Source organism: Protopterus annectens, chromosome 1.part1 (genome assembly GCF_019279795.1).
Source record: "Protopterus annectens isolate FY-2018-M chromosome 1.part1, PAN1.0, whole genome shotgun sequence".
Classification (NCBI taxonomy): domain Eukaryota; kingdom Metazoa; phylum Chordata; order Ceratodontiformes; family Protopteridae; genus Protopterus; species Protopterus annectens.
The window spans coordinates 965,811,357-965,825,457 of NC_056726.1; the positions used below are offsets into that span (position 1 = coordinate 965,811,357).

The following is a 14,101-nucleotide window of genomic DNA, read 5'->3' on the forward strand; positions in this document are numbered from 1 at the left end:
ACCAGAAAGTCAAACTTTTGAGGAGGAAATGGCAAACTATGAGTTGAACTCAACTATATTCTGCAAAAATCTTTGACTGCTGACAGGTATTCTTTCAACTAGCAACTAAACTGTCCAATAACAGCAGAAACAGTAAAGCTTCAACAAATTATGGGGGAAAACAGCTTGTGTAATGCAAAATGAGAAGAAAACAAGTGCTGAGCTCTTTCCTTTTGCATTTCTGTACTGACTTCAGTCTGAAGAACATACATACCTCTAAACTGTATAATTTTTGCAGAAGGTCCAGATTTTTGCCTCATATTTTTGGTCCAGTTTTCATAAAATTGTGGTTTTCTGGCAAATTAGTGGCAAATAATTAAAGATTTTAGTTAGAAAATAATAACAGACATTTGAGTTTCGGACGTCATACCCTTCAGAAAATTCATGATAATACAAAACCTGTTATTCTGTCAACTTTCCAAGTTTGTAAGAGCAATATTTAAAAGTTGTTCATATTTTTGGGCCTTTGTCCCATTTTATTTATGACTTTGTCCAGATTTCTTGCTCTTAGAGGTTGAGAGGTATGTGAACATATGACTATAGCACTCACTATTTGTTCTAATAAAATATTACTTTTGCATTACACAAGCAGTGGTACTTATGTATTTTATTATAATTCTAGACAAAATGACATTAAACAATCATTATACCTTTGAAATATCACAATTTAATCAGAGCAGTGGTGATTTAAACCCACGGCAAATGTAGCGCCGATACTGTGCACTGTTTCCATGACAGCAGTTGCTAGTCAAATGCAGCATCAAATGTTTGTCAGTGTATTTTACTTTCCTTATTAGAGTGCTTTTTATTGAAATTGGCTTGGTGGCTCTATCCCATCCCTCTGATTATGTCAGGTGGTTCTGTCACGCTCCCTGGAGACAGCAGACAAAATGTTGAGCTTAGTCTCTCTCGCTAATGACAGATGGGCAATAATTTGCATAAAGATTAAAAAGTGAAAAAAAAATATATAAAAAAAATTTAATAAAGAATGCTTTTTTATTCAGGTGCTCTAAAAAAGTAAAAAATAAGGAAGAAGACTAAAAAAATTTGCAGAAGTACAGACAAGCTGACTTTAGAAAAACATTCAAGGTTGTTTTTCTGATTCCTGCTACTTCTTCTGGTACCTCATTACCAGAATCAGCAAAATCAACCTCAAATGCTTTTCTGAAATCAGGTTATCTGTATTTCTTTTGCAAAAAGTATGTTCCCAATTATCTCTTTCTTCCCCATCACACCTCCAACATTTGGAATCTGCCTGAGAAAAAAAAATCTTTGGAGTCCGCTTGGGGTATAAAAATACCTATGCAAACACTTCCAAAGATCCTAAATCATCTAGATTTTGTTAGACATTTGGGAGTATGCATTTATCCTCCCATTGTTTCTTTGTGAATTGCTTATCTAATCTTTCTTCACAATCCTTTCTAACCTCATTTGATTGATTTCTATAGTTACTATGCGATATTGTATATGCATACTAATTATCCCTTTTTAACAACAGCTTCTACTCTAGATTCTACTAAAACTCTACCAGTGCTGGTCTTTTTTATTTAGGATCCTTCTATTCCTGTCCCTTTGCCTATACTCTGATATCAATTCTTGACAGGGAAGGCAATCCCTAGCTGCAGTCCAAATCAGTTTTTGGCATCTTCCATTCTTTTACCTTTCTCTCTCTAATTATTTGATCCCGATACATTGTGTTCCTTTGCTAGTTTTCTCCATTAAATTCTGACATCCTTTTGCCTATTCTCTTTACCCCTAATTGCAGTAATCCCTATCAGCAGAATCTTCTTTCTCCATTTCCATGTTGGCTTAGTTCTTAGAATAATTTCTGCAACTTTATGAATATAATATTCTGTAGGATTATTATTATTCTCCTTAAAGATCTGCATCCAAAATCACAGTCTCTCTTTATTTCTTGAACCCCCTCCCCAGTTTCACCATCATCCGTTTCTACTTTGAATTTAGCTTTCTAGTTGTGCAGTGTATAATAACCTCAACTGTGTAGTTCTGAAATATCCAAATTAAATAATCTCAAACCACCTTGTTCTGTTGGAAGGATCAATGTATCCCACTTAACTCTTGTCCCCTTCCCCTCCTAGATAAAATCGTTCAACTCTTTATTAATTACTATCCACAACTTTTCCTCTGTTTGCTAAAAATATGCCTGACTTGTGTCTAAAGCTAAAGAGATTAAAAACATTTTAACTGCTTACATCTTGCTATCCATATCCATAAAACAGAGCTTCCAATTTCTCAGTTTTATATTATATTTTGTTTAGTCTCTTCGCACATATCCTTAGCTTCCATAATACAATCTTTTGTAATCCATATGCCTCAGTACTTCATTTTATCATGTTCCCATAAATATGGGTACTGTGGAACCATTTGTCTGTGCGTATGTACTTTATAGCTATTGCCTTTGTTTTGTCTTTATTATGTATCCCAAAAGACTTGAAACTGTCTCTCAATGTTCTACAACACTGAAATATCCCTTTCTGGTTTTATCAGGTAGAAAATAATATCACCTGCAAATAAAGCAATCTTTTCTTGAATCTTTTCTTGATCATCATATCAATTATATCCCTGAATTTCTGAGTCCTTTATTTTCTTTGCAAATGGTTCTAAATGTAACACAAATAACAAGGGAGGAGGTGGATACCCCTCCTGGTTCCTCTGCTCAAACAGAACTTATCAGAGAGACCCACTCCCAAACTTTAATTTTTGCCTCCAATCCCTCATATATATCCTCCTAATTAACCTTATAATTTTTATCAGGGAATGCAAATGCTTTCATTGCCCTGCTCATAAAATCCCAGCTTACTCTGTCAAATGCTTTCTCTGCATCAAGACCCACCAACAACAGTGGTATTTTCTTAGAATCCCTCTTCATCATCATTGTTCTACAAATATAGTCAAATGTTTGCCTCCTCTTCACAAAACCACAGTAATCCATATCTATCAATTTTGGCATCACCTTTTCTACTGTTTTAGACATAGACATAAACATTTTCTAATCATTGTTTATTTTCAAAATGCGCCTATATGAAGATGGAACTGATGGGTTTTTACTATCTTTAGGTATTACAGCCATGACAGCTTTTTTCCAGGATGTTTTTGCTTCTCCTCCTTTTAAAATACTGCTAAACAAAACCTTCCAAATCCTTATCACTTTCCTCCCTCCTAGCTTCCAAACTTCCACAGTAATACCATATATTTTTGGAGACCTTCCCGTAGATAGGCTTTACATTCCCATTTTTATCTAATTTCCTCCTATACTGCTAGTAATTGAGCCTCATCTACCCCTAACCTTGACATATTTAAATCTTCCACAAACAAGAAAGTTGTTATGCGTGTACAAAATAGGCAGTTAGATGCCATGTCAGATGGTTCATTAGAGGTAATAGTAACTGGGTAGCAAGTTGTCAGTCCGAATTGTATTACTTCATTTGGTTCTGACTTAAACATTAGATTTATATCTAACACTGAATGAGAAAAAAAAGACACGAGATACTTTGTAGGGGGAGTTGTTAACATGTGTCGTGTAAATGAGTTAAGTGGTGTTATTTTGCACAATTTAAGTTAAATGGTATAGAATGATTGTAAGGGATACTACCTAAACTTAACTGTTACCCTGTGCTGATATCAGCCATATTTAAACAGTTCCATACTTTACAATTTATGGAAGCTAAACAGCAGTGCAAAGCAAGCAAACTGTGGCACTGATATACAGTGTGAGTATGTGTATATATATATATATATATATATATATATATATAATTTCAATAACTTGCTTAGATATGAAAGCACTGCAAGCGCAATCTACATAATCTGTATCATTCAAACCAAAGTTTCCAAACTTTCAGCACAGAGGTTTAAGCCCACCATTATGCTACATAAACAGAAGAAAGAATACAAAGGTATTGGAATACATACATCTGTTACGGTTCCTGCTGATGCTCCATCTAAATGCTTGAACAGAGCATTCAAAGTGTCCCTCAGCCTTTTCATGCTTTTCTTATTTGGCTGCAACAGCATGGCTTGGAAATTAACTGGAAGCCCATACCTAAAAATAAATAAATAAATGCACATATAAAAAACCCACAGTTACCCACGTGTATGTACATAAAAATCAACAAACTGCTATATAAATCCCTTTTTAGACATGTATTTATAGTATTTTTATTCAAATGATGCATAATTTGGAAATATGCATATGGATATATTTACACATTATACAACTGTCTTACTTATTTACAAATTATGCAATATAATATTATTTACAAATTATAGAAAAGATTTTCAAATGATTCTTGCTCCTACAAGTTTCTAAAACTATTCTCTTTGAAGGTATGTTTTTTCTGCAAGGGAAGACAGTAACAAGATATCAATACTTAGAAAATATCTAAGGAAACAGTACTACAGAAAACCTGCACATTAATCTCAGAGGTTGCTTAACTGCTGCTAACTGTTAGCAAACTTTACACTATTGCTTAAGAATACAGAACCTACTTATACTATGAGTTGGGGACATTTTTCAGGCAAATTTATTGAATTACAATTATTCAAACAGATGTGACTGAAAAATCGAAAGCACAGTGTATTTACAAATTCCTCTACTTTTTATCAGGCATCAAAATCAGTAGCTATCAAAATATATGCACATGAAGATATTCAAATATTCCATCCACACTCACCATCTGAGTGTGTGTGTCTGTGTGTGTCTGTGTGTACGTGTGCACGTGCGTGCGCGTGTGTGTGTGTGTGTGTTTGCGTGTGTGTGTGTGTGTGTGTGTGTGTGTACGTGTGCATGTGAGTGTGTGTACGTGTGCATGTGAGTGTGTGTGCGTGTGTGTGTGTGTGTGTGTGTGTGTGTGTGTGTGTGTGTGTGTGTGTGTGTGTGTGTGTGTGTGTGTGTGTGTGTGTGTGTGTGTGTACGTGTGTGTGTGTGACAGGTAGTTGTCTCATAATTATTTTTAAGAAGAAGCAGTAATAGTCTGGCAGAAGATAGTTTGTTGGTACCCTATCAGAGTGCTTGACCAGTCCTATTAATCTGGACACTTCAAAAGATAAACTGCAATTAAAACAAAAAAGAGTAAGCTGCAAAACTCACTGTTAACATATTTAAATTCTTTTTTGTAGAGGAGTTTTAATGTACCCCACACCTTTGCTGTATCTATCTGTCTATCTATCTAGATAGATAAATAGGTAATACACATATACACACACACAGATATATATATATATATATATATATATATATATATATATATATATATGTCTAGATAGATAAATAGATAATACACACACATGTCTATATCTATCTATAATGATTGAACAATAGATACACACACACACACACATACACACACACACATGCACACACTAACTTCAAGGTTATTTTATCTTTTAATAGGTGGAACAGTATGAAGTACTGCAAATTATGACTTGCTATACATGTACCATCCTTTGCACTTTGTGTTCCACTGTTCTGAACTACAGTTCCTGAAATGTCAACAGACCCCCCCCACTCTCTTACCTGTATTCCCTAATAATACAACAGTTACATAACCCCATCCCACTTTACAACTTCACTCCATGTACCCCCGCCAGTTCTTTCACCCATGGGTTGCACTGGTATTCATTTCGCAGGAATAGAGGAACATACTAGGCAAATGATCACAGGGAACATAAGATGCCTAGCCATATACACCTTTAAGTTGACCCTCTCCAAGTACTTAATAATGCTCACTAGCACTCCAAAGCCAGTTACACATTAGTAGCAATTTAATACTAGATCTGCATTCTTTCATAAGTTCAAGATACAGTTCCTGAATACTTTCATCCTAGTGATGACTTGTGAAATCACTTGATTAAAAAAAATTACTTTTTTTGAAAAGGCAGTTCAAATTTCCAAAACTGGCATACTTCAAGAAAGTAGTATGTCTGATAATCATTGCCTTTGAGGATGCAGAAGTGTATACCACAGACTAAATGAGCATAGGTAATAAATATAGTCTCACAGTTAGCTTAACTTTTCTTAGACACAATTATTAAATCATCACTTAAGATATATGCACACATACAGTAACAGAAAAGAAAAGAAAACATAATATTTTTTCATGCATTATAAATTGTATGCATATTTTCTTTCTTTATAACAACTGTCATACACTCCAACATTGCATATATTGATCAATCCCTGCCTTCTCTTAAACCTCACTCCTCCTCATGAATATTATTCTGCATTTGTCATTCTCAAAATTTGCATTCATTTCTATGCAATTTGCTCTTTCCCTTTTTTAAGATCTCACTTCCAATTACTTTGTCTCTAACAATATTCAGTAATTCAGTTGTAGCTACATTAGATTTGTATTTCCATTTTCTAGTATGCTTTTTGGTAGCCAATAGCATTAATTGTATTAAGACCTTACTACGACAAGGGAATTCCCATCCTGTGTCCCAGCTCAAAAGAATCATTTCCTCAGTTACAGAAATTTACTGCCCAGATATTTCTGACAGAGAACGTATTCTCTATTGTAGTTTTAAAATCTGCCAACTCATCACAGTCCAAAAAACATTTCCAGTTACCATTCTCTTTCCTGTAATACCGCCAGCATTTGCTATCTACCTGAGGAAAAATTCTTTGAAGTCTGCTTGGGGGGTATAAAAATACTTATACAAACAGTTTTAAGCAAAAATCCTAAACCTTCTGGACTCTTTTGCATACTTGGGAACCATACATATGTTTTTCCATTGTTCCTCTGTAAATTGCTTTTACAGTCCCTCTTTCCAATCCTTGCTAACCTCCTCTGATTCTTATATTTGGCATGTAGTATTTTATATGCCCTATTAGTTACCTGTTTTTTAACAGCAGCTTTAACCAGAGCTGTTCTTTCACTTAGTCCTCCCCTATTGCTTTCTGTTTGCCTATAGTCTGGTAACTCCCCTATTGCTTTTGTTTAACTATAGTCTGGTATCAATTCCAGGTAGGAAACACAATATCTAACCTACAGTGCAAACTTCTGCTTGGCCCCACCCTACTCTGTAACCTTCCCTCTTAAATTATCTGCTTCCAGTATCTTGGTTCCCTTGCCAGTTTTCTCCAGTAAATTCCAGTCCCATCTTGCATAAATTCAGTACCTCTTCCTACAATCATCCTTAATGGCAAAATCTCATCTCCATTCCAGTGCTGACTTAGTTCTTATAATACTTTATGAATATAATAGTATGTATGGTTATTGTAATTCTCCTTAAGGATCTTAATCTAAAGTCCTACTCTCTTTGTATTTCCAGACCCCCCCCCCCCAACTTCATCATCATTATCTCTTTCCGCTTTGATTTATAGCCTTCTGCTTGTTCTACATGACCCTTAACTGCATAGTTTGAAAATGTCCATGCAAATCAGGCAACCCTAAACCATCCTGTTGTATGGGAAGGATCAATTTTTCCCACTCAACTCTCACCCTCTTCCCCTCCCAAATTAATTCCTTCAACTATTTAATAATTATTGTCCACGGCTTCTCCTCTGGTACATAAAAATATGTCTGCCTATATGTAAAACTAAAGAGACTAAAAACATTTTCACTGGCTGTATCTTACTATCCATAACCAGAAAAAGAGCACCCAGTTTTTCAGATATTGTAGTATATTTTGTTTGGTCTCTTCCCACATATCCTTAGCTGCCATAACATAATCCTTTTTAATCCATAAATACTTCATCTTATTATGTCCTTAAAAATATGGGAATTACTGAACTAATTCATATGTGGCTACACAAGTTACCACTATAGCCTTTGTTTTATCTTCATTAATTTTAAATTGTGAAAAGACTTGAAATTGTCTTAAAATATTCCACAACACAGAAAATGTCACTTTCTGGATTTATTACATGCAAATTAATAACACCAACAAATGCAACAAACTTTTATTGATTACCATACCAATTACATCCTTAAATTGCTAAGTACCTTATTTCCTTATTTTCTTTGCCAGTGTCTCTCAAAAAAATAAAGGGCACTCCTGCCTGGTTATCCTGTTCAAACACAGCCTATCAGAGAGAAACTTTCCCACCTTAATTCTTGCTTCTGATCCTTCATATAGCTTCATAATTAACCCTATTATTGTATCAGGGAATGGAAATGCTTCTATTGCCCTACTCATAAAATCCCAGCTTACTCTGTTGACTGCTTCCTCTGCATCACAACCCACTAACAGTGGTATTTTCTTACATTCTGCTTCCCTCTGAATCATCACTGTTCTATTATTTTTGTCAAATGTTTTCTTCCCATCTACAAAACCACACTGATCCATATCTATCAATTTTGGCAAAACCTTTGCCATTCTCTTAGCAAGTATAGACATAAACATGTTATAGGCATGGTTTAAAATGTAAATGGGTCTATATGAAGTTGGGTCAGATGGGTATTTACCCTTTTTGGATAATACAGCCACCACATATTTCTTTCAAGATACTGATGCTTCTCCTCCTTTTAAAATACCATTAAACGAAATCTTCCTGATCTTTAGCAGTTTCTTCCCTCCTAACTTCTAAACGTCTGCAGGAATTCCAGTTGTTCCTGGAGACCTCCATATAGACTGATCATACATCAACATTTTTATCTCTTCTGCTATCTTAACTATTAGCTGTTGGCCTCAGCTTCCTCTGTCCTTGGCATAATTAATTTTTCTAGTAATATTTACATTTCTGCTTTTCCTTGGTTTCTACATTCCTCTGCTTTCATAACACTTCTAAAATACTTCTAATACCTCTACAGGATCTCTGGTTATTTTCCTTGCTATATAGTCCATAAATTTAGCAACAACCCTTTCTACTTTGTTGCCTAAGTTTTTTGTGCTAAAAGTTTTTGAGCTATAGAGTTGTATTAAATCTAGTGGCTTAACAATCTTTTGAAACACACGCATGTTATCCAAATGTTCCCTTATTTTCCCTGTAGCACACTGCAGTTGCTCCTTTTTTTCCCTAAATTTGTCAACCCCTATAAATAGTTCCAATTACTTATCCATATCTCTTTCTCTTTTATTTCTGCTGTATTTTTAAACTCCATTTGCATTTTATCACACTCAGTAGCTATCCCCTCTGAAGAGACTTCTAATTTCCTTAATAACAGTTGAATAATTTCTACCAACCATTCCTTAAATTCACTCTTTTTAACAGGTAAGTAGGAAAACACCATTGTCTCATTCTTACCTTACTTTTCATCAGTGAATGATCTGAAATGGTTCTTGGATATATGTTGACGCATTCAATTAAATGTACATTGCTCCTGTGAAATATAATTTCTATCAAGTCTAGCCCGGTTATTGTACCTTCGGAATAATATGTAAATTCTGTCTCAGCTCCTACTATGGATTTCACATCTTCCATACCAAATATTTTCACAAATTATTTTCAGAAATCTACCCTCTGTTATATTTTCTCTTTTAGGTACTTTGATACATCCTTCATATTGTAAATCAAGTTGCAGTCCCCATCTGTAAATAATATTCTCTGCTGAAAGCTGATTATTTTCTCCCAAAATTTTCTTAAGGCCCATAATAGCAGTTTTTTTGTGGAATATAAATACAAGCCAGAGTAATCATCCTCCCTTAGCCGTACCCCATAACTACCAGAAACCTACTATTATTGCCTTTTTTTCCTCTTCTATTACTATTTCAGTCCCTATTGCAATTTGTATTATTACTTCACGTTTCCTTTGCCCAAATCGTCTGCTGAATATCAGTACTCTAATTCTTTCTTTGTCAAATTCACATCTTCATTTATATCTCAATGCATCTTTTACAACATTGCTGTTTGCACCATACATTTCTTAATATAATGTAATATTCTTTCCTTTTTGCCTTTATCCATAAGGCCATTCACATCCCAAGAAAATATGAACAGAGTAGCCATTATAATAGAAAGCTGCCCCCCCCCTCACACACATTATGCATGTCAGTTCTTTTAAATATGCATTTCCAGCTTTTGTCTTAAATGCACAAACTGGCAGGCAGATCCTTCATACAGTTATTTTTTCTCATCTCCATTTGAACCTATGTCATATTTTTTAAGAGTTTTTGCTCAAATGTAAACCCTCAAACAAAAAAGTAAACACATTTTCAAAACCATCATACCCTATTAACTTAGAACAAACGCACACAACTATGAACATTTTAAATAAATTAAGTTTATCTCTCTGGATAGGGGCAAATGCCTCAAATCAATGGCTGCACCCACAGGCATTATCTAATGCTACAGAACATGTTACAGCCTGGTCTCTGTCCCCTCTTACAGTGATTGCTATCTATACTTTTCTTATCTCTATTCCCCTCCAAGATGTGAAAAGTACCTTGCATGGTTTCAAGTAGCATTAACATATAACCCTACGAAAAACTGTACTGGCTACATTTAAATAAGGCTAAATTGTGCACTGTTCTATTAAATGCATTAAAGTATTAAGGCTGATGATGATGCTACTATTTCTGATCCACTTCTCCCAATTTTAGACTTTATTTTTCACTGAACTGCTTGCCACTGCATCTTTAAATCTTGCATTTATCTCAGCAAAGAGTGCTCAGAACTCTCAGGATTAATAGCTTGCACTTGCAATGAGAAGAAGAAAAAAAAGACAAAAGCTAACAACTCTGCAGGAATCTATGCATACTTAATGTAGAATAAAATATACAGACTTCTCCTTGCCAACAGCCTTCAGCCGCAGACTTCATGTCTCCCAGTTTAATTTCTCCAAGTATTTGGGTTTCTGATACCACTACAGGAATGGACCACCATTCCTAAGTCAAAGTATGGTTGAAGGTCATGAAATTAGTATTGTTTCAGTCTTTGATGTTAGTCAAGTGCCCTTCATAGCACCTGCAATATGCCCAGAACTGACTCTTGAAATTCATGCGAAGTTACATGTATCTGTAACTTATCTAAATATGACTGTACATTCTTTTTTATGACAACCATTGCTACTGCTACTATTGGAACTATCTGGGTACCCTTCCTCTACATTGCCCTCATTTCTGCCTGTAAATCCTGGTGGTTTATGACTTTGTGTCTCTCTGTACGTAAAACATTGTAATCACCTGGTGTACCAATTTCATTGCTTTAGTCTTCTTTTCATGGACTGCTGTATCTGTTTTGTTGAATCTATTTTTTGAACTGTTGGTAATGGGTGATCCCATGTAATATAAACTTCATCACTTTCTATAATGCTTTCTGGCTAATGTTTCCAATGATTCTCAGCTACTTCAATATTATAATGCTTACACAATCCCCAGTGCAACAGTCTTGCCACATTATTATGCCTTTCAGTATACAGCACTTTTGCCATTAGTGTGTCACACTCTGCAACAAGATGTTACACTGTTTCCAGTTAGGTTTTACAAAACCTGCATTTGTCTGTTTCTCTGAGATGTTCAATGGACTTTCAATATTAACCTTTCATCTTTTGTTTTAAATTCACCTCTCCTTAACCATTCCTGTGTTAGATCCTGATTGACATGAGGTTGTTCCAGTTGTTTTCTGTACTTGCTACTATATGTATGCATTTTCCACATTTCTTACCTTATCTGATTCTATACCTTATATTCTTTCTTTTGTTTTTGGCACATTCAGTTGCTGCCTGATTTTTATCTATTTCTGGTTTGATTTCTATTCCCGCTTGACAATAATATGCTTCTGCTAAACTAAGCAAGGAAGTCATCTTAGAGTTGTTCTCCTCATGTTTTAAAACTTTCACTTTATTTCGATCTTGTGAGGTCAGCAGATATGTTTGCAGTCCCCTTCAGAATTGGGATCATATAATCTTGGTATACACTCATTTTTATAAATCATTTGGTAAGCAAGAAACATTTTTCTTGTTTTCCTGTCCAGCTGATCCAATAAACTTTGGGGCCAGTTGATCGTCCCAAAACTGTAAGAACAGGAAAAGCAAATTGGTTTGTAGCTTGGACTTAGTTCCTAGATGTTTTTTGGTACTAATTTTGGTCTTCTAAAATACTTCTAAGTTTTATTCTGATTTGTTCTTGTTTGATTGTTGATCCTTCTTCAATTCACAAATATGTATATACTCCCTCCTCCTTGTTTTATATCACATTCCTGTCCCAGACTGATATTTTCTTGGTGTTAGAGCTTTCCTGTTTTACAGGTTGCTTCTGTATATTTATCAGGACCAAATGCAATTCTTATATCATCTGAGAAAGTTTTGATCACTTGCATTTATGCTTTCAGTTCCTCATCTGATGAATTATATGGTTTTAAATCATCTACAAAAAGATGAGAAATCTTTACATTTTATTATTTTCTGGAAGCTAGATTGTAGCCATAACCTAATCTGTTAAGTATATAGCTTAATGGGTTAAGGGTAAGACAAAAGAGCAGTGGTGATAAAGAGTAACCCTGGAATACCCCTTTTGAATGTTTAGCCCTGGGATAATAATTTGTCCTTTATCATGGCTAAGCTGCAAAGTGGTTTTCCACATGGTCACTGTAATGTAATTGATCAATGTAGGGTGTATCTTACACATCTGTAAGCACTCTTTTATTCACGAATGTGGGATGCTGTCAAATGCTTTTTTGTAATCCATCAATGCCATACTCAGATTCTTTCTCTTTTTACAGCTCTCCATTATAACTTTATTTAATAACAAATGATCATTTGTTCCTTATAACTTTCTGTTGTTACCATTTTGTTCTATTGCCATGACTGAGTTTTCTTCTAAATGACTATAAACTGCATCAGTTCCAGTGTGTAGGTTATACATTGTCAGAAGGCAAGTTATTGGCCTATAGTTTTTAAGATATCTTGCAGGTAAAGAGGAGTATCATTTTTCCTTTTGTTAACCAGGTTGGTGTCTGTTCAGGGTGTGCATATAAATAGTATTTCCTTATGGCTAAATCTTCATGTAAAAATGTTACTACCTTTAGCCAGAAGTTGTGTGGCATCTGGGCATGGGTTTTCCAGTTAGGAGCTTTTTTAATTTTGTTTCAGTTTCTCTGACCCGTTACTTCACTCCATTTCATATCCTGTACATTTGAACTTCTATTCCTTTGTTTTACTTCTTCTATCCATTTAGCATCTTTATTATGTTCAATAGGACCCTCATAGATAGTTCTCCAAAATGTGTCTATTTTTTATGGTGTTTCTATTTCTTTTGCCTTGTTCCCCAATTCTCTATAAAGCTTTTTTAGGTCATCAATAAATTGCTTATTTTAGACTTTTCCTTTATATTGATCCACATATCTTCTAAGTCTTTCTGCCTATGCAGTGATCTTTAGATTATTATTTGCAATAGTGTACAATAGATCATGGTCTTCTGATACTGGATGTTACTTTTATCATGTCTATCTTTCTGAGCATTTTTGTTGATCTGTTCCCTCTTCTGTGCTTTTCTAACAGTGATACTTCTTGTCTTAATTGCTTTATAGTTTTCTCTATTCAATACTTCTATAATGGCATTTGATTTCTCCCCTTCCATTCCCTTACTGCCATGTGCTTTTTGTGGTAAGACTTCATCTATTAATTTAGTTGCACAATAATATATCCTATTTACTTCTGTTGTATCACATGCATTTCTCAGCCTTGATTACTGTACCCATTCGTTTTATCAAACTTTTAACATTTTGGGTCTTATTGACTTGTTATAGTCTATTTCTTTCATTCATCTTAATATGGTTTATCCATCTCTATTAAATCAAACAACTTTTCCTTTAGATCACTTTCTTCTAAACAAAGAGCTCACTCTTTGTTCTTCATTTCCATTCTATAGAAAGTTCCAGAACATTTTCCTGTACCATATTCTCTTCAGCTTTATCCTGTGTCATCCAATGTTCTTTCATATGGAAACTCCCTGACCTATCATTCCTCAACATTGACTGTGTCAGAGTTGCCACAGTTTCCTGTTCTTTCCCTTGCTGTACAACTCCAGCTGAAGTTTTATACTGGTTTCCTACTGAAGGCTCCAAAGTATCTTCATATAGCAATTTATCAGATGCTTCCCGCTCCACTGTTTTCTCATAAAAACATAAAAATAAAATTGCGTGTGTGTGTGTGTGTGTGTG

At 34.7% G+C, this 14,101-nt stretch overlaps 1 protein-coding gene across 2 annotated transcripts in view; it reads right to left on the bottom strand.

Moving 5' to 3' along the window:
- The window catches only part of ATP6V1C2 (ATPase H+ transporting V1 subunit C2), a 455,055-nt gene that overhangs the window by 59,119 nt on the left and 381,835 nt on the right, over nucleotides 1-14,101 (bottom strand). For both annotated transcript variants that reach the window (XM_044079287.1, XM_044079294.1), the window contains exon 9: nucleotides 3,973-4,102. In XM_044079287.1, the coding sequence (XP_043935222.1) occupies nucleotides 3,973-4,102 (130 nt within the window). The remainder of the gene's footprint in view (nucleotides 1-3,972; nucleotides 4,103-14,101) is intronic.